This window comes from Diospyros lotus, chromosome 5, assembly GCF_014633365.1.
Source record: "Diospyros lotus cultivar Yz01 chromosome 5, ASM1463336v1, whole genome shotgun sequence".
In the NCBI taxonomy this organism is placed as follows: domain Eukaryota; kingdom Viridiplantae; phylum Streptophyta; class Magnoliopsida; order Ericales; family Ebenaceae; genus Diospyros; species Diospyros lotus.
Genome location: NC_068342.1, coordinates 40,651,808 through 40,673,066, shown reverse-complemented (window position 1 = coordinate 40,673,066; position 21,259 = coordinate 40,651,808). Strand labels below are relative to the sequence as shown.

General features: G+C 36.6%; 2 protein-coding genes and 1 non-coding gene across 7 annotated transcripts in view; 1 reads left to right on the top strand and 2 right to left on the bottom strand.

Moving 5' to 3' along the window:
- Window positions 1-1,697: 1,697 nt before the first annotated feature.
- LOC127802794 (soluble inorganic pyrophosphatase 6, chloroplastic) lies at window positions 1,698-8,209 on the bottom strand. Of its 2 annotated transcripts, XR_008023346.1 has the most exons (7): window positions 7,827-8,209; window positions 6,767-6,927; window positions 5,665-5,765; window positions 5,371-5,552; window positions 2,461-2,559; window positions 2,036-2,179; window positions 1,698-1,930 (listed from the first exon to the last, which is right to left on the bottom strand). XR_008023346.1 is itself a non-coding variant. In XM_052338819.1 (6 exons), exons 1-6 carry the CDS (start codon window positions 8,076-8,078, stop codon window positions 2,087-2,089), a joined length of 888 nt encoding a protein of 295 aa, XP_052194779.1. In that variant the 5' UTR covers window positions 8,079-8,209; the 3' UTR covers window positions 1,698-2,086. The 2 variants fall into 2 exon arrangements, 1 of the variants encoding a protein (XP_052194779.1); XM_052338819.1 differs by having other exon boundaries at window positions 1,698-2,179.
- A 2,110-nt stretch (window positions 8,210-10,319) lies between these two features.
- The window catches only part of LOC127801172 (probable protein S-acyltransferase 23), a 47,580-nt gene continuing 36,640 nt past the window's right edge, over window positions 10,320-21,259 (top strand). The window contains exons 1-3 of one of the 4 annotated variants that reach the window (XM_052336068.1): window positions 10,320-10,848; window positions 10,933-11,073; window positions 12,270-12,363. In XM_052336068.1, coding sequence (XP_052192028.1) covers window positions 10,606-10,848; window positions 10,933-11,073; window positions 12,270-12,363 — 478 coding nt within the window. In that variant the 5' untranslated portion in view covers window positions 10,320-10,605. Of the gene's footprint in view, window positions 10,849-10,932; window positions 11,074-12,269; window positions 12,383-21,259 lie in introns of all 4 variants that reach the window. The other 3 variants (XM_052336069.1, XM_052336066.1, XM_052336067.1) reach the window with 3 other exon arrangements.
- On the bottom strand, window positions 19,899-19,979 carry LOC127802926 (small nucleolar RNA snoR35). Its single transcript, XR_008023376.1, has one exon. It is a non-coding gene; the product is annotated as a small nucleolar RNA snoR35 (small nucleolar RNA).

The window sequence follows — 21,259 nt, the reverse complement described above, 5'->3', positions numbered from 1 at the left end:
AGTAAAAGGGTAAGCAGTGTAATTTAGGTAAATCTGAAGGTAATTTGTGAAATTTATCCATTAATTAACATAAAGTTAACATTTTTTTTATCAAGTTTATTATCACAATTAGTTAATATATATTTTTATAATGAGTTACAAAACAATATTTGTTAATTCTTTTATCTAAATATTGCATTTTAATAATTTGAACATCATTTTTATAACTTCTCATCTACATAATTAATAATTTTAAATATATTTTATTCAAACACTTTATTGACTTAAAAATCTTATTAACTTATAAATTTTAAAAAACTTTTAAACAAAACAACTTAAATACTCTTTTAACATAATCTAAATTATCTATTTTAGGGTCTCTTAGAGTAATATTGGAATCATAATCATTAACTCTCGTGGAAAGACTTAAGATGATGAAAAAATAGGTGAAAGAGAAAATATACTAAAATTTTAATTGAAAGGCTAAAAATTGAATTTATTAATAGTCTAATAACCTTTGACACAATGAATATTCAGTACTTTTTTTTCTATAATTTTGAGGTTTTACTAAACTACATATTTGAAAGGTATTATGATAATTTAACTGATGTTATGATTTATATAATGGTAATGTAACAGATCATGTGGAACGAAATATATGAAATAATACTATTTAAATTTTGGTTGTTACGTGCTCTTTGATCTTTCCCAAACAAATATTTTTCTTTTATGTGAGATTGAGTTATACACGATTGTTATTCATCTCTACTTAAAATGAAAAACATTACTCAAATTTAAATTGAGTTCGATTATCATAAAATGTTGTCACATATTTAAAAAAGAATTTTATGTATAATTATATAAAAAAATAATATCCTAACCTATAAATAAAAAATTTGCATACAAGGCTATAACTTAGCAAAACATAAAATTATAACTGCTCAAAAAATCTTATGAATAATTTTATGTACATGTCACATATTTCTTAGGAAGAGTCTAAGCCAAAATTGCATACTCTACAAAAATATAATTATATAAAAAAGACAAAATACTATCCATTTGTGTGATAAAAATGTGTCATTTTTTGTACATAATTTTTCTCTCTTTTTAATGAAGTGACTATTTTTGTAATTTGAACTAGAAACCTTATAAGATATTATGCTTTGTATAAAAAAGGCAACAAAATAAGTCATTTTGTAATAAAATTATGCAATTATTTATCTATATTTGTATTATTATATAAGCAAATACCTTTTTTCTTTTTGGAGTAAAAAATTGGAGGGGTTCCAATTAACACACATATCTCGACCTATCATCCACTCTAAAACTCATGACTTGACACACTCTCGATTTAAGTAGACGACAAGTAAATCATAAATCAAAACATATGATTTAACCCTCAAATATATATAAATTATTGATAATCGCACAAAAACATACTTAATTTCACGACTTTGCAATAACCAAACTCTCGAATGTGAACAATAAACCATCTACGCTACCCAAGGAATTTCTATAAGCGAATATTGTGTTTTAGTGTTATGAAATCTCATCACCAAAATAAATTTCTAAAATACCCTCTACATATTTTGTTAGAATGGGAAAAAATAAAATATACAAACAAAATTTAAACTCATGACTTCAAATTACAATATACTCAAGTTCATCGTCACACTAAATCTAATCATTATTTAGATTTTACCTAAAAGAAAAAAACATGAAAACTAAATTACAACTTTTAATTGTCATCGAATAACCTTCATTTAAGATCTTTTACATTTTAGCTTTGCCCATGCATAGCACTAGCCACGCATCTACTTATTGAATAAAAACACTAGACAGAAACTCAAACTCAGTTATGCAGCCACATGAAAGAGTTCATCCCATCTCAGTTACAATGAGCATAATCAATCTCTCTCTCAATATTACAAGTTCTGGTAAAACAGAGAAGCTGCACTAATTCAACAGAGGAAACAAGAATCAACCCAAAAAATTAGCTCCCTAATGGAAGAAATTAATCACTCTGATATTGGCCTGAAGAAATCACAGTACCCACCTTGGCCACACAGAAGGAATGTCGTCCTCCTCATAAGCAACTGCCCCTCCATCAACAAAGTGACAGCTCGCCAGAAGGAATTGATCTCTTCACAAGCTTGGCCCAAGATTCATTGGTCTCGGTGATTACCTTAAGAGCAAAATCCTGTTCATTCCAAACAATTAAGGCGCCACACACGAAAGAATAATATCATTCAAAAGTAGAAGATCGGAGGTGAAGGGAAAGGAAATGACGATAAGGGGAACATAATGTGTTCATTGGGTATATAAGCACAGAGATTTTGATGTTAAAAATGCCATAGTGAAAGACTACTTAAAAGTCAGATCACCAGAATGCATAAGTTTGATGCACACCAGTTGCTACTGCAATGTGCTTATGCTGCATGACATGCGATGTAAATGGAAACGGGTGCTAACTGTGAATACCTTGCTCGCTGGCTTGTTGCCAAGGCCAAACTTGTTGGCGGGTTTCCCATCGGGGATCTTGTAGTTCCTGAACCACTCCCTGATTGCAGTAAGAGTGCCCTGGTGAACAGAAATCAATTTACTTTAAGCGATTTATCAACTTTATTTATTTATTTGCTAAGAAAATTTGAATTATAACGAGCACCAAAAGCAACACTAGCTTGTATCTGTTACATATATGATAAAACATAAGACTTAACCCCTATGCATTTACAGGAACGTACCCCCCCCCCCCCCCCCCCCCTCCTTCAAAACCCAAAAAACAGAAAAAAAAAAAAAAAGAAAGTTCCCACAAAAAAAAAAGAAAAAAAAAAGGAATTCACAGCAGCTGGAAAAAGGTGATGGAAAAAGCAAAGCCAGAACTCAAGGGCTCGTGGGCTAAAACTGCTTAATAAATTTAGGAAGAAGCTAAATCCATAATAACCTTAGATTGGTGTAATTACTAGCTTGCTCTCACATATGAGTCTCATGACAAAGAAAACGGTCTAGTGACTGGCACAAAACAAGTGAATTTAGTCTCAAACATGCAGTCTGATGCAAGTATGTCTATGTTCATCCGATCTGCCTAATTCTCATGCTCAAATGGCAACACGCATCACTAAAATACATTTTCATTTACAAAATTTACTTTTAATAGATATAAAAAAAAAAAAAAACTTTTATAGATTTGCATAAGGCTTTTTATGGGAGGGTGAGCCTTAGTAGCAACAATAAGATTGTTCCTTTGTGACTGGAAGGTCACAGTTTCGAGTTATGAAAATAATTCTTTTGCAAAAGTGTAAAGGAAAGGTACATAGAAATACAAACCTCCTCCAACCCTTGCAGGGGAGGAGGAAACCTCGTGCACCAGGGACACCTTCCAAAAAAAGAATTTTATTCACAGTTCCACAGAGAATTCTTCTACTTTAACAGCTTTGTGGATACCATGACCATGTTGGACACATAATATCTTATTTTTCAGTGTAAAGAGTCAGGCACGTGGGCTTGAGAAATTTAAGAGTCAACCTAGCATAGATGCTGGTCAAAGTTGACAACCAAAAGAATGGGAACCGATAGCATAGCTCAGTACACCAAATCATGCACAAAGACTAATTGTTAAAAGTTGTCTAGAGTATAGGATAAGAAGATCAGTGAAAGCGGTGTTTTTTTAAGGAAAATGAAATATTAAATAAAAGTTATAACCCAAAACTGTAATTAGTAAAAGTTATGGGGTGAAACTATAAATATTTTATATCTTCATTGGGATATCCACCCCTATTATAAATAGAGGGTAAGGGGTAGCAAGAGAGAGAGAGTTCTCAATTTTCTATTTGTAAGAGTACTAATCGCTAGAGAGAGGCTAGAGTTTGATAGCTTTGTAATTTTGGGGCGAAGGCTTGGTGTACTCGGGAATCAAAGGGTGATAATTCAACTGTGTAACTGATCATTCTTTGAATAAAAGAAGACTGCTCGAGGGGGTTCAAGACTGAATGTAGGGTTGTCCAAAAAGGTAATCCAAACCAGGATAAAATCTAGTGTTTGTGGTTTGTGTTTCTGTTTCTTGTTTGTTTAATTCTGTTTCTGTTTATCCTTTTTGTTGAATTCATTGAATCTGTTCTTAAGATCAAACTCATGAGTGTGTGAGATTGTGTGTGGCATAATTTCTGTCCAAGAAAACTATTCCAGTGACCCTAGGTATAACACTAATTCATGTTTTCGTGAAATTAGAGGCCACAAAATTGCCATATAATGCTCATAATCAGCCAAAAAGCATATACTTTATGTGCTAAAAAGAAAAAAACTTGTAACAGGGGGAGAAAGCAAACACTGATAATCATAGGACTAAGATTTAAATTGAGAAAAACTTATGGTGCCTAATAGAATAACATCCTCCAAGAGAGGAAAGAGAGTGCGGAAAAGAATATGCAGAACAACAAAGGGCAAATCCAGCCCCAAGCCAACAACTACAGTCATCAGTAGTTTTGTAACACCACACTGGGTTCTAGTTGGATTGAAGAACCAGGACTTATAATCTTATGACTATTGTGATCCAAAATAAATTATCCCAAATACCAAAACTGATGGTTTGACTTGACAGGAGGGGTTTTCAAGCCCAAAGCCAGCATATAATGGTCATCATTAGGATTGTGGCAAGCCAAACAGAGCCCAGGAAGGGCAGAAGAAATGGGATTTATTAACTAATAACTACATCAACAATATATCAAGCTTTAATTGCACTAGGTGGGAACTGGCTACATGGATTCTAGATCACCACTCATCTCTATCTATGGTCATATGTTTTGTAAGACATTATGACACATCATGCCCAAGAGTTTTCCATCAAGTTTCTCCCAACCTTCCCTTATCTTTTTTACAAAAAAATTCTACCATTCCATCTACTATCCTCACAAAACATTAATCAGTCTTCCTCTCATACAACCAAACAATCTTAATTGTGTCTCACGCATACTCTAGCCTTATGACAAGTAATCTCATTTCTAATTCTATCCTTTTCTGTATCGACACACATCCACGATAATATCCTCATCTCCCAAACAATTATATCCTGCACATTGTGGTGCTTTACTACCCAACACTCCATGTCATATGATAAAGCTAGTCTTATAGACGTCTAATTATTATCTTATGACTATCATGATAAAAAAAAAAAGTTATTTCGACTTTCTCAAGCCAGGGTGGAATCATGGGATGGGAAGATGTATGGACTACAAGAAACTCTGTGGAAAAGATTTACCTAGTTCAAATAGTTTAGGTACCATCATGTCTATATTTAGTCAAACTCAGCAGTTAAATTTAATAGCATGATGTTTATCTTGAAAAACAATGTTGCAGAAAATAAATGAATCATTGCTTAGTTCAACTAACACATACCGGGAAATGTTTTTCCACGTCATCAACATCATTAACAAGTGAAGCTCGTGGATCATCCAAGGAAATCGCAACTATTTTCCAGTCAAGCTCCCCTTCATCAATCATTGCCAAAGCAGCCAAGGGCTTGACCTTCATAATCTGCCCTATCTTTCCACGAGTTTCACCAATCTCAACAACATCAACTACAAATTGATGAATTTCACAAAAATTTAATCATTTTCAACTATAATAATCTTTTCAGTATAAAAGAATGCTTAATAAAGACAGAAAGTGAATAGATTGACCAAGTGTTACCTGGATCATTATCTCCAGATGCCCCCTCAACTTCAGGGTTTGCAAATGATGGGTCTTCCCATGTTTGTGGAAGCAATCCATAATTCCAATTTATATTGTATCTGGGAAAGAAAAAAGTTTTCAGAGCCTAAATCTTAAGAAGTGCAGTTCTTAATTTTAAAAAAATATATATATGGAATGAGTTGCAAGTATAGCGTCCAGCATTTCATGATTACACCAACACAGTGGTAGAAGTACCAGAGAACTGGAATTTTTTTTTTTTTTTTTTTTTTTGTAATGATGTTAGAATTGGCCAAAACCTAAAGGGAAAAAGAGAATTGGACAGGAAAAATGAAAATAGTAAACAGCTAGGGAAGAAACTTCATATCTTAAATTGCTAAAGCATAGAATGAGAATGACTCTAAAAGGGTGTTACTAATGACCAACAAAGGTAGCTCATTCCTTGAAAATGGGTACATATGCTAGGAACTCAAGAAAATTGCATGAATTCCAAAGGACAACTGTTATAGGTGGCACAGAAGCTAATTCTTAACTTTCTTCTACGATATCCAAATGAATTACTAGGATATGATGCATAATGACCTAAATGCTACAAGCAGTTCTCAATGGAATAGAAATAACATGGTATTTAAAACTCGGTAGATTTTTGGCAAATATCCACCTTCTTGATCCATGAACAGTAGAAAAACTAACTGAAATCCAGAACGCAAAGTGTGTAAGAACAACAATGGGCAACATTCTCAAAGTCCAGGGTGCTTGTCGTTTGATGGGAAATGTATTGAATCATTGCCATAAAAGCAAACCTCAGAAGCAAAGTTTGCTAGAAATAACATAATGGTCACCAGGATTACCAATATAGCTCAATTGTAGCCTGCAAATTTTCCATATGAGACCAGTAATACTTTAATCTCATTGCATGCCCTTTATTTGACACATTAGAAACGGATAAATTGAGCACTCCATCTGAAAATTTTGACTTCAAGCCTATACATTGAAACAAGCTAAGATGATGATTTAAACACCAAAAGAACAACAAATTTAGGCATTAAATTTTGTGGAAAAAATGAATGTGAGGGAAGACAGTTAAAATGTCGCATCTTACGGATAGTATCGAAGTTTTCCTTTCTTTGTATCCTGCTTTATGGGAGTGTGTGCCTCATCAGTAGCAACTTCCATCTTCGCACTTGTTTCTTTGGGTATTTCAACAATACAATTAAAAACACCATCGCCCAAGTGTAATGGTATATCATGCCAGGGAGAAACCTGCATAATAATCGGACACTTTCAAGTAAATAAATCCCTTTACAGCAAAGGACTCAAGCTGAAAGCAACATAAAAATATATTTCAATATTTGCATGTTCCAGGACTGCTAAAACAACACAAAATAATTCATAAATCAAGGAAAATTTTATCTTTGAAATTAAAAAAATTATTTTACAGATATCTTTTCTACCTCAATTTCTTTGTTTTGATTTCTTTTATTTTTGAAAGCTTTATTTAAGTCCATATTTCTATCTGCATCCTGATTTTCAAGTTTCCTCAGCTCTCTACTATCTAATTCATTTTCAGTTATTTCCACTTGTTAGTTGTTTCACTGTGGGCAGAAAGTGGGTGCAACTCTATGTCTAACACCAAAGGCAATTACCGACACACCCAATTCAGAAGTAGCTTCCTCGTAATTATCACTTGTGCAAAAATAATAAAGTTCAAACGGGCTGACTGGTTCACCAAACAATACGTCTGGATCTAACTTGTTGCTGGTCAGAAGTTCAAAATAATCATAGAACTCCTATTTGCTCTTTCAAAATTGAAGATAAAATATGCAAAAGCATGGAATAAAACGTTGAGCAGCCACAAGTAGCGGGAAAAATAAAAAACAAGCGGGCAGAAAGAAGAGAAATCAAGTAAACCTAGAGCAGAAAGAATGTTAGTATATTCCGAATTCTTAGAAACTCCTCCTTTGTCCTGCCGTTTATCTTCAATCCATAAAGCGTAAAGAAAAACGTACGATTGGGACGGTCCCCGCCGCCTCGCAATTTCAAATGCCATTCCAACTACTCGAATTGAAATAAAAAACGAAAAAATGGGCATAAAAACACGACTATCGAGCATATCACAACAATCAAGGCCCAAATGGTTGGAGTAATGAATATAAGGCAACCTTCTTGCCGGAATTTTCCACCAAGAACACTCGGTAGTCTAGGGTTTCGGGCTGGCCTTCCTCCTTGATCTGAACCTCGGGCTTGTACAGAGCACGACAAGTGAAGAGCCTCCGCTTCGGTGCCAATCCATTGCTGTTGCAGTTGAGGCCGAGACTGAAGCCGTGCGATCTCCGCAGTGGGCCTCTGAATAGCAAGGCAGCTGTGGCGGTGTTGCTCGCCGCTACGGTCGCCATAACTTTTGCCGCCGCCATTGTTGGTTTTGCTGTTCACTCTTGCTAGTGAGAGGAAGAGAGATGAAGAGGAAGCAGCAGGTGAAGGGTGCAGAGCCAAGCCACGGAGCAATTGGCGACAGCCGATGCGCTCTCAGCTCGTGAATCGTGAGGCGGCCCATCATTTGGGCCCCGAGGCCCTATATATCGGGCGGAAACGATAAATAGCTACGATACAGAACGGCAGTGGGAAAACGATATTAAAAAAAAAAAATAGAAAACGAAAATGTAAGGAAATACGTAAATAAAGTATAGAAATTTTTTTATAAATATAATTTTAAATATAAACAATTAAAACTTAATTATTTAATCTAAAAATAAACCTAAATTTCATAATACATTCAAATAAATATAAATATAAATTATATTATACATAAACCATAACTTTACTAATTATAAATGAATAAAAAATAAATAATAAATTTAAAATTTGAGTTTGACAGACGAAACACGCTTATAAAATTTTTTAATATTATGAAATATGTTTTAGATGTTAAAATTAAAAAAATAATCTAAATTTTTTTTATCTTGTTTTCATTTTCGAAACGTCAAAATGATATCTTCGAGACATTTTATGCATCATAAGTCTCTATTAAGAGAGTACCTTTGTTTGAGAATTTTATCATTATATCTAAATAAGTGTAATGTAATTTATTTTTAGATAAAATATATTTATTGTGTATTATTTTTACACAGTCAAATAATTTTATTAATTAATAAAATAGTTTAAATATGATATATTTATCATTAATTAATGTAATTGTTTAAATATTATAAATAAAAATACATTAAATGTATTTTGATTAAATATATATTTGTTTGAAAACAATGTGTATTTATTGTTAGCTAACCATTGCCCACTATCTTTTAAACAATTGCTCTATTTATTTCTCTACCCATGTATCCATTTTTTTTTCATTTTATTATCACAAATACTCTCGAATAAATATTTCACTATCGACTACCATTGTCTCCCATCTCATCACGATTGAGCGCCACCATATCTCTTTTCATTACACCATTCACTATTATTTTCTAATTGAAACTCATGATCCATATCCAACACAAAGGATATGAAAAAGATGAGATAATTTTTTATGATTATTTTTCTAACTAAAAAGAAAGAGAGAGGGGGAACACCACTTTTATATTCATCATTGTTTTAAAAATCGGATCGGATCGGCAAAATCAGGAACCGGTGGCCTATCCGATCTGGTTTGACATAAAAAACCAAATCTTCTTCAATTCGGTCAAAACCGGTCAAAATCCGGTCGAATCGGTGAACCGAGAATCGGATTGATCCCGATTTTTTTCACCCTCACATTTATTTTTAAATTTTTAATTCTTAATTAATTTTTTAACAACATATATAACAATTATATATAAAATATTAGTTAATAATAACATTTCTCATAATAATATATAGAATATTAGTATTTTAAATATATATATTATTTAATTATAAAATATATATATATGACATCATTCGGTCGGACCACTCTAGTTAAACCAACTGACCTGTAACTCAATTAATAGACCAATTCACTCTCTAACCTGATTTTTAAAACATTGATATTCATCGTCAATGTTGACTTTTATAGTCATTATTTTCTATTACCACGATTCAAGGATTGTTAGTGATGGAGAGATAATGATTTGGTTGGCCTGTTTGTGATGGGTTGTCAAATTTAGGGTTAAATTTTCTTTTTTTTCTCATATATTGAAATTTATCTTAAAAAAAAGTGAGTAAAATGTATTTAGGACATTCTGAAATTCGACGTAGGAGTGCTTAAGCGTTCAGTTGACTGAATTGCTCAAGTAAAATAGATCGATTTTGTTGTAAAAATATTTGAATCAAATTAATTAAAAAATGAAATAATCAAACAAATGAAATCATAAAGTGTAAAAATGATATTATTTTTGACATTTTGTTTAGTTTGATTATTTTAATTTTTTTAATACAAAAATCAAACGAAATCAAAATAATTAAAATTATCAAATTTAAAAATCAAATCGAAGTAACTTGAACCGAACCGATAATTTTGATTAGGACCCCTATTTCTATTGTGATATATATGGGACCAACTTTATTTGGGTCAACCTTTAAAAAAAACCCGATACTACCCCGACCCGGATCCGATCAGGACCATGAATCCATGATTTTCATCGGAATACGAAATGACGAAAGTGACCTCACCTTTTGCGCCCAGGTTCCGCAGACAAGAAGTCCACAGCGCAGAAGAAAAATGAATGAATCCACGGGAAGCTCCTGAAGAGCTTCCTCCCCGCGTCACAGTTCTTCACCTCTTCTTCCTGGTAGATTCGATTCGAGCTCCAGAACGAGTCTGTTGATATATATATATATATATAGATATACGCAAATACGCGTGCAAACAGAATTGTATGTATATGTTTGCCATAAACCCAAAACAGTCGAGAGGTTGTTCAATTGGAGTTGTTTGAAACCCCAATTCTTTCAATACCTGTCCTCATCGCATGCGGAATTGAGATGGCTTCATCGGAAATCGAAGTCGTGCCGAACTCCAATGATCGGAACAGCTCGGCGCCGGGCCCTAACGAAGAGCCGTCAATCGATGTCTACGGCGCTGCTGCATACGGGGATTTCGAGAAATTGCGCAAGTTCGTGGAAGAGGACGGCGTTTCCCTCTCTCGACCCGACCGCAACGGGTACTACGCTCTTCAGTGGGCTGCGCTTAACAATTTCGCCGCTATCGTGCAATATATCATCGAGGTATGAGGTGCTGTTCGGATTGGAGCTGAGGTTAGTTGTGATAGGTTGGTTTTGGGGTTTTATTGAATTTGTTTCTTTTTGAAGCATGGTGGCGATGTGCACGCCACGGACAATGCGAAGCAGACGGCATTGCATTGGACGGCGGTGCGGGGTTCGATTGCGGCGGCGGACGTGTTGCTGCATAACGGGGCTCGGGTTGAGGCGGCTGACGTAAATGGTTATCGGGTAATTGATTGAAGTTGGGTTGAATTATGGAACTTTCACAAGTTATTCTTTGTGGAAATGGTTTTAATTACCTGGCGTAAGGAAAATTGAAATTTCTATCGAAAAGATTTGAAAATGGGCCGTGCTTGCCACGTTGTTGTGGTTGCATTGATTGGCATTTTCTTTTGTTGCTTGGTCACAGAGTGAATATTTGCGCTCTTGGGTTTAATATGCCTTCAACGCTCTAACAATTTTCTGTAAAGCTTAATGGCGTAGGCTCTTTAGTTTTCCTGATTTACATGCCGGTCAAGGGTTTTTGTCCAGTAATAAGACCAGTGTATGTTTAGGGGTCCAACATGTGGATTCAAGATGTTTTGGTGATTTGCAAGTGAGAAGGATAAGATGCTATCAAGTAATAATATAAGCTGTCACATCAGTTCGTTTTTCTCCTGAAGAAATTAGAGATGTGGAAATATCAAGTGTCAAAATTTTCTTTTACAAAAATGACAGAAGCTAAAAGAAAAAGAGGACAAGGATGTATTCATAGCAAGCATTAGGTTGCTTTGTATGGATTACAGAAAGTACTAGTTTGATTAGTGATATAAAGTCCTCATGTAACTATGCATCATTTTTAAAGCAGAAACTTGAAGAAGTAAATATGAAGTAAATAATCGGCAGTAGCATACCTGGATTTAGTACCACAACGGAACATTTATACCATGTCGAAATTCATGGTTCATAGGGTAGCCAAATCTAGTTGTTCTCTCAATAGTCAAACTGTTGTTTTCTTTTGGTCTGCTCTCCAATTTTACGAAAATCAAGAAGACGTGCACTAATTTTACGAAAATCTAGTTGTTCCCAGACATATATTTCATACCTTGTTCTTGTTGTATCTGGTTGACAGATATGCAAAGGACAACGGGGAGTTCATGTAAAATTTGGTTTAGGCATGTAGCTTTCTGGTGACAGTATGGCTTGTTCTCTTATTTAGTTCTTGTATAGGTTGGATCCCATTCCAGGTGCTGAAACTCTCATTAACATGCATCTCTGGGTTGTGGCATTTCTTTGAGATCAAACAATTCAGTCTCTTTCTCAATCATATTTTGCCGGAAGTCATGGGATTGATGTAATTGCTGTGTGGTTTCTTGCTTTTCATGGCTTTTGAGATACATAATATTCAATAAGGCATTACTGGGACCCCAATGATTTTAGTGCAGGTGGTTCATGTTGCAGCTCAATATGGACAAACAACATTCTTAAATCACATCATTGCAAAATATCAAGCTGATTTTGATGTTCCAGATAATGATGGTAGAAGCCCTCTTCATTGGTATGCTAATTTTATATAGCGCATGCTACACGCACACATGCGCACATGTCTACTTTGTTGGTTTGCAGTCGACATATTATTTTATTTTACTGCTGTATCTAAATCCAATTTTCTCTTAAAATACATGATGCTCGATCATATATATTTACTGAGGACATTTTTTGTTACAGTTTGTATAAGAGTGGGACTTATGGTTCTAATTTTATGCCTTGAATGTAGATGCTAGTCTTCTCAATAGATTCTCAACCTTATGATGAACATTTTTTTGCCGCATTCATTATGTTTCTGTGACTGAAAGAAGATAAAATACTTTATAGATAGCTACTTTTTTCACACTTGAGGATGGCTGGATAATTAAGAGGTGAACTTAAATAAAGTGTAAACTATTTCCCTTTGTAATTTTGATTTGAAAGGAAAACTGAAACAAGGGGTGAACTTCTATGGATGCTGTATCTCCCTCATTTATGGATTGCTACAAACTTCAGATGCTGGTAGTTTCTAACTTCTAGTTGCTGAAGCAAGGAACGCTGGTAGCTCCAGCAATAATTACTTATCACTATGTTTCCAATATTTAACTTCACTTTATCAAACAAACCCTACATTATATATCTTTACCTTTTTGGTTGAGAATGCATAAATCAGGAGCAAGTTAAGGATGAAAATTACTCAACTCTTACTTGAAGTGGTTGTAAATTCACTTATGTGCTTACAAGGGGGAAAAATTGGTTGTTTTTCCGTATTCTATAATCTTCCTTGGAGTGTCATAGGACACTTTATTGGTTTAGATTACATTCCCCCACCAAAAAAGGCTTTGGTTTGAGTTTTACCACCATATATCTGAAATAGAAAGAAACAAGGTTAAAGAAGAATATTAAGGGTTTTAATTATCCTTTTTGGGTGAATTGCCATTATTTTATAAAACCTTAATAAGCCATATGTATTTGATAAAACTCCTGAAATATGTAAAAATCTTTTCAAACTCGTCTTGCATGATATGCTAATCCGATGCCACTTAAAAGCCTCATAAAATTTATTAGAAATCCTGATAAAAGCAAACTACATCAAGACAAAATGGAGGAGTCATAATCGCATAAAACTAGTGATGTAATTATCTTGTTGCCCCAATCACATTGATTGCTTTAATCTCCTCACTGAAGAAAATTTCATCTTGACTTTTGTTGATTTTTATTGCTTGGCCCCAACCATGATGCTTGGACAATCTTCTTCCTTTGCTACTAAAGTACATGTGTAAGTGGCGGCCTGCATTTAGTGTTTACACCAACTCTACTAGGATGGGAAACACTGTTGGAATATCTCCCAGCTTCGAATCACCCAATTACACTCAAACAAACAGCCGAAACACCCTCTGAATCACTCACCCGAAACACACACACACTTTGCGATAAAACAGAAAACAAATCAGCAACTAAAAACAATCAAGAACACCAAGAATTTATCCTGGTTCAGTCTTTAGAAAGACCTACATCCAGACTGCCCTAGACTCTTTTATCTTCACTATCTTGAATGAACTTTGAAAAGGATTACATGCACTAACCAATCCCCTTAGCCTTATACACAGACTGCCCGAGAGATTGCTCTACCAGAATTACAAAGATATCCCCTCTAAGAACTCAAGTATAACACCAGCGCATACTCCTCTCTTCCTCATTGCCCAAGATAGAATAAAAGAGTACCCCTAAAGCTAACACCCGACCTCTATTTATACAGCATAGAGGTGGTAACAGAAAGCTATTCAAAAAGACGGAAGTTACAGCTAACTAACGGCTTTAACAAACTGCTAACTAACATTCTAGAAACAATCCTTCTAGAATAGAAATACCAAGTGATATAACAAATGCTTAACAGAAAGAAAAAACACCTTTCTCGTGATATATAAGCTAATCTAATACAAGTGATTTCTAACAGATTCTCCACCCACTTGATTTGATTTGCTTCCTCACGAGGTCTCCTTCTACTACCTGAATCTTCACTTGCTGCTTTGATTCTGCTGCCAATCTGACGGAATCAATTTTAAAATATTCAAGCAATGCTTTAATTTTGAAACAGGAACAGCCTTTGTGAAGATATCTGCTGCATTTTCCTCACCTGAAACTTTGGTTAGAATAACAGTTTTATTTTCAATAACTTGTCTAATAAAATGATATCTTATGTCTATATGCTTTGTTCTTTCATGATGAGCTTGGTTTTTAGATAAGTGGATTGCACTTTGACTATCACACATTAATATAGTCTTAACATCTACACCTAGAATCTCTCCTATTAATCCTTTTAGCCATAAAGCCTCTTTAAATGCATCTGAGAGGGCTATATATTCAGCTTCGGTAGTTGACAATGCTACCACATGTTAGAGGCTAGATTTCCAACTGATAGTAGAATTCCATAACCTAAACACATAGCTTGTTGTGGACCTTCTTCTATCGATATCTGCAGCATAGTCTGCATCTACATATCCTTGGATTATAGGAGGATCTTCTAGACTTTCACCACTATAGGACAGAGCATAATTAACTGATCCTCTAAGATATCTACACATCCATTTTACAGCTAACCAGTGAGGCTTTCCTGGGTTAGCCATAAATTGACTTATAACGCTCATTCCGTGAGCTAAGTCGGGCCTTGTGCAAACCATTCCATACATTAAGCTGCCTACAACACTTGAGTATGGGATGTTGGCCATTTCCTTCTTATTTTCATCATCCTTTGGGGACTGTTCTGATGATAGTTTGAAATGAGGTGCAAAAGGCACTTTAACAGCCTTTGCAGTTGCCATTCCAAATCTTGATAACAGTTTTGCTAAGTATGTTCTTTCAGATAGATAAATTTTTCCATGTTGCTTATCCCTAGAAATTTCCATCTCTAGAATTTTCTTTGCTTCACCTAATTCCTTCATCTCAAATTCAGCTTTCAGCCTTTGCTTGAGAAGCTGGATTTCTTTAGTGGATTGACTTGCAATAAGCATGTCATCCACATATAGGAATAGATAGATAGAAATTCTAGGTGAAACATGTTTAAAATATATGCAACAATCATAGGAACTCCTTAGATAATCTTGATTTATCATAACCGAATCAAATTTTCTATACCATTGTCTTGGGGACTGTTTAAGTCCATACAATGACCTTCTAAGGAGACACACTTTCTCCACCTCTCCCTTAGCTTCAAACCCCTTAGGTTGGTCCATGAAAATTCTCTCTTCAAGGTCTCCATGAAGGAAGGCAGTTGTAACATCCAACTGCTCTAAGTGAAGGTTCAGTTTGGCTGTGATGGCCAGTAGGATTCTTATAGAAGAATGCCTTACTACAGGAGAAAAAACTTCATTAAAATCTATTCCTGGGACTTGAGTGAAACCTCTAGCAACAAGCCTAGCTTTGAACCTTGGCTTAGGATTGACTCCAGCCCCTTCTTTGATTTTAAACAGCCATTTACAGCCAACTACTCGCTGCCCTTTAGGCCTCTCCACCAGCTCCCAAGTCTGGTTTTTCTTAAGGGAATTTATCTCAGATTGCATGGATTCTATCCATTTATCAGCATCCTTAGAAGACACTGCTTGCTCATATGACAAAGGTTCTTCACTAGCTATTTCGATGCACTAATTAGGGCATAGGCTACTAAATCTGAGTAGCCGTATCTTTGAGGTGGTCTACGGGTTCTAGGCTGCCGGTCCCTAGCCACACTATATCTATCCCTATTAGGTTGATCTTCTATGCTAGAGTCTACCTCACTGTCATCTTCATCTCCTTCAAATTGAGATGATTCATGGTTATGGCTATGTTCAGGATCTGAATTAGAGCTCGGGTCTAAAGAGTCATACTCAGCTTCTGAGATATTTTGAGGCAAACATGGAGAGTTTTCTGAGAGCTCTACTGGTACTGAAACTCTATTTTGACTCTTATCTTGCTGAGTTTTATCTTCATTTTCATTCATAGCTGAATTTTCATCAAATGTTACATCCCTAGTTATTATAATCCTTTGACCTTCAGATTCCAAATTCCATAGTTTATAACCTTTCACTCTAGATGATATCCTATTAACAAGCATTTCTTGGCCCTAGACTGAAGTTTTCCTTGTTTTATATCGGCATAGGCAAGACATCCGGACACTCTAAGGTGATCAAGGTTTGGCTTATGGCCTAACCATCTTTCATAAGGAGTTAAGAATTTTATAGCTGTTGATGGGGATCTATTTATAACATGGGATGCTGTTGATACAGCTTCTCCCCAAAATTCTTTAGGTAAATTTGCATAGTTTAACATGCATCTAACCCTCTCTAAGAGGGTTCTATTCATCCTTTCTGCAACACCATTTTGCCTAGGTTTATCGGGTGCAGTTAGGTGTCTAATAATCCCCCCTTCCTTACACATTTGATTGAAATCCTTATTACAAAATTCTAACCCGTTATCGGTTCTTATAACTTTGATTTTCTTGCCTTTTTGGTTTTCCACCATAGCCTTCCATGCCCTAAATGTTTTAAATGTATTATCTTTTGACTTTAGGACATATACCCATAGCATCCTAGAAAAATCATCTATTATAGATAGGAAAAATCTTGAGCTACCATGGGATTCAGTTTGAGCTAGACCCCATAAATCTGAGTGGATATAGTCTAGGGGTTCTTTTGATGAGTGTATAGCATTTTTACTGAATTTTATTTTTGCTGCTTTACCATATATACAAGACTCACACTTGCCTATACCTATGGTCTGTCCTAAATCCAATATACCTTGCTTTGAAAGCTCTTTAAGGCCCTGCTCACTGATATGAGCCATCCGTAAATGCCATAGAGTTTCCTTAGATTTTGGTATAGGATTTATGGCTGCTGTTTCCCCACATACTATGGTAGCCTGCAAAAAATAAATTCCATTTCTCAGTTCTGCCTTCATACATACTAAGGACCCTTTAGTTATTTTAACTACTCCTTCTTCACCTTTAAACTTTAAGCCATTCCTATCCAATTCTCCAAGAGAAACCAAGTTTCTCTTTAATTATGGGATATATCTAACGGCTGTGAGGATTTTAAGAGAGCCATCATGCAGCTTTAGCCTAATGTCTCCTATCCCTTTTACCTCACATTCATGGTCATTACCTAGTAAGACCTTTCTGTCATGTACTAAGGGTAATTAGAAGGGCAATAATGTAATTAGTTATATTAGTTTGTTAGGAGATATTTGGGTGTTTGTTAGGAGCACATGGGTGTTGTTAGAAATTAGTTAGGGAGCTAGCTAAGGCCTATAAAAAGGCCCATTGTAAGAAGAGAGGGTATGCTTGAATTGATAATTGAAATTTGATTCTCTCTCTACAATTTCTCTACAATCTTCCCCTCATTTCTCTATTCTGCTCTCCCTCATTTTCTCTCTAATTTCTCCCCCATTCTTCTTCAATTTACCCTCTAATACATTCTGCTCTTAACCTTAATTCAATCGGATCTTTCCGATTCTCCATTTCAGTCCGTCTTGAACCCTAGGTTCATGACAAATGGTATCAAAGCATGTTCCTCGGCAGTTTTCGTTACTGATTTAGGTCCAACAGATATCAACGGCAGCCGTCAGTTTCTTCTTTCGGTGAACTGCGTATTCTTGACAAGAGAAACAATCAAAATATTTCCGGTTGAATCTCGGAGTCAATTCCGACTTGCGAGGGGGTGAGTGAGTGTCAACTCGGATCTGAATGAGAGCCGCGACGGACACCAATCCACGGTAGGTGTTGAAGCTGACGGGCAATCAGTGGCTGAAAGGAACAAGTCGCAGGAGGCGATTCAAGAAGTAGCAACTTCCAGTGAAGACGCGAAGGAGAAGTAGAAGGATTGGATCGCGGCCAAGACTCCAGTAATTTGGACCAGACTTGAAGACGAGCAAGCCAGGAGGATTCGCGATCTGGAGCGACTGGGTCTGGGTCGCTGAGTCGGTGATTAGGTGGGACACGAACTGAGGAGCATTCGCGATTGGTTGTGGGTTGCGATTGTCCAAGGCGAGCGTAAGTCCGTCGGAGGTGAAGCGGACAACAATTGTTCGTGAGAAGCGGACAGTGGGGTGACGCGAACGGGCGTCGTTCGTGGGAAGAGGCAGTCCGTCGGAGAGTTAAGCTGACCACCGAGCGTCCGCGACTGTAGCGGACATCTCGAAGAGGCGTGGGTCCATCGGAGTGTGAAGCTGACGACCTAGGCGTGTGCGACGAACGGAAGACAGGTTGCAGGAGCATCGTTGGAGTTGACGATAGAGGTGAAGAAGTCTATCGCAGCCAGTTTAAACGGATCTGAAGGAGAAGCAGAAGATTGGCTCTCGGTAGCGAGTTTTGGTGATTTTGGAATCAGAGGTGATCGCAAGTGGGCTGGGAACCTTGGGCAGTGATTGGGTTGAGAAGAACTGCCATTAATTTCATTAGACGCAGATGCCTGGGGGGATAGACGGCGGTCGTAGTGTTGAGGATTGGAGTTCGAGAGGCAGCGGACTTCGTCGGCAAGTTGTCCAAATGCCTGAGGGGATAGACGGCGGTCGTAGTGCTGAGGATTGGAGTTCGAGAGGCAGCGGACTTCGTCGGCAAGTTGTCCAGGTGAATTCCGATCCCTTTAGGCTATTTCCAGCCAATCTGATTAATTTCCCAGCGATAGAGCAATCCTCGGTTCGGGCATGTGAATTTGGGAGGCGAAGCAAGGTGGAAGGAGTTCCAGTTTCTTGGCCTATGGCTGATTTCGCCCATAAAAGTTACGCCAAGGCAGATAGGACATATGTGAGGCCATGGGAGTCTTAGTTGCAGAAGAAGAATTCTTCCTTTTCAGTTGGAAGGGAGCATCAATGGCAGCCAAAGAAGGCTGCATTTTCAGTGGGGTGTCCTACTCATGAAGTTAGGAGAGGCTGTGAGCAAAGGGAAACAAAGGCAGCCAAGGGGAGCAGTGCATACATGGAGCAAATGAGCCCTAAATTGCAGCAAAAGAATGCTTCATTTTCAGCTGGAATGAAGCTTCAATGGCAGCCAAAGAAGGCTGCACTTTCAGTTGGCAGCAACAAGGAACATAAGAAGGGGATCAGCCAATTGGACAAAGGAACCAGCAGTGGGTTTGATGAAGAGTGCAAGGAATTTGGTCGAATGTTCCGCGAGAAATTGCAAGAGTTTGCAATGATACTATCTAAGGAGTATCATTACAATTTTCCTGCCGAATACTTTGATAACTATCATGGAAGTTTCAACAAAGAGGAGTTTCTTAAAATGGAGAAGCCGAAGGAAGAAAAAAGTGAGGAAAATGAATTGGAGGAAGGCAATCAATCAATTGACAGCCTCTCAAGCACTCTTACTAGTCCTAAGACACTTGGTCAGGTGTCAATCATTGAGCAATCGTTGGCTAGAAGTGAAGTTGCAGCATCTCCTGATGTTAATGCTCACAAACAGCCTTGGTATGAGTATTCAAGGAAAGAATACAAACCTCCATTGCTGCATTTTGAGGCTGCTGTTGATACTTCTGCAGCAAAACATGGCTGTGGGATGAATGGATTGACTTCAAATATTCCAAAGAGTACTGGGACGTCTTTTACCACATCATTCTCTACTCAATCTGGTGCTGCATTACCTGTTTTTCATCATGCAGGAACCATTCAAGGAGTTCAACAGCCTGCTGGGAGTTTTTCTAGTGGATGTTTAGCCTCAAACAATCTCCCTATTGCTCTTTCTTAGATATCTAATGGCAGCTCACATGATCATTCAAGGGGGCAGGATACATTCGCTAAAGAAAGAGATGCTGATTTCACTTTCAGCCAAGGGAATTTTTCTATGAGTTATGATCACGAAAGTAGTCCTCTTGACCAGCAGCAAATTCAAAGGGGTGAGGAATTTTGGAGGCCGGTTGTAGCTAGAAAAAAACTAAGGGAGGTAGTTGAAGAAGTTGTAGGTTTTGCCAAAGAGGATGTAGCTGGAACAAAACTAAGGGAGGTAGCTGAAAAAGTTGAAGGTTTTGCTGAAGAAAACAAAACTATCGCTGCTGTGTTGGTTTTTGCTCCTACTAGAAAATCCAAGTTGCTGTCTAACACATGGAAGGATGATTTGTTGGCTGAAATTGAAGTTGCACCAGCTCCTAAGGCTAATGCTCACAAGCAGCCTTGGTATGAGTGTCCAAGGCAAATCTGCAATCTTCCATTGCTGCATTCCGAGGATGCTGATGATATCTTTCAATTTGCAGCTGTGGTGCACCATGGAGGTGTAGGAACAACTGCTGCTGGTATTGAACTTGAACTCTATCAACTTGCTCCTATTGAAGTTCTAGGCCGAATTACGACAGGAATTGATCTTGGATACTTGAGAATGAGGAAGAAGAAAAGGCCTATAAGGACAGGAAAAGAAAGAAAGAAAAATTAGATAGAGAAGGCGGGCATTGGATAAAGAAGCAATGGCTAGGTGGTAATAAGTTTCTTGGGGACAAGAAACATTTCAAGGAGGGGAAATTGTCATGTACTAAGGGTAATTAGAAGGGCAATAATGTAATTAGTTATATTAGTTTGTTAGGAGATATTTGGGTGTTTGTTAGGAGCACATGGGTGCTGTTAGAAATTAGTTAGGGAGCTAGCTAAGGCCTATAAAAATGCCCATTGTAAGAAGAGAGGGTATGCTTGAATTGATAATTGAAATCTGATTCTCTCTCTACAATTTCTCTACAATATTCCCCTCATTTTTCTATTCTGCTCTCCCTCATTTTCTCTCTAATTTCTCCCCCATTCTTCTTCAATTTTCCCTCTAATACATTCTACTCTTAACCTTAATTCAATCGGATCTTTCTGATTGTCCATTTCAGTCCGTCTTGAACCCTAGGTTCATGACACTTTCCTCCATTAAAGTTCTTAAAGTTTTGCAGCCAGTGACGATTTGGAGTCATGT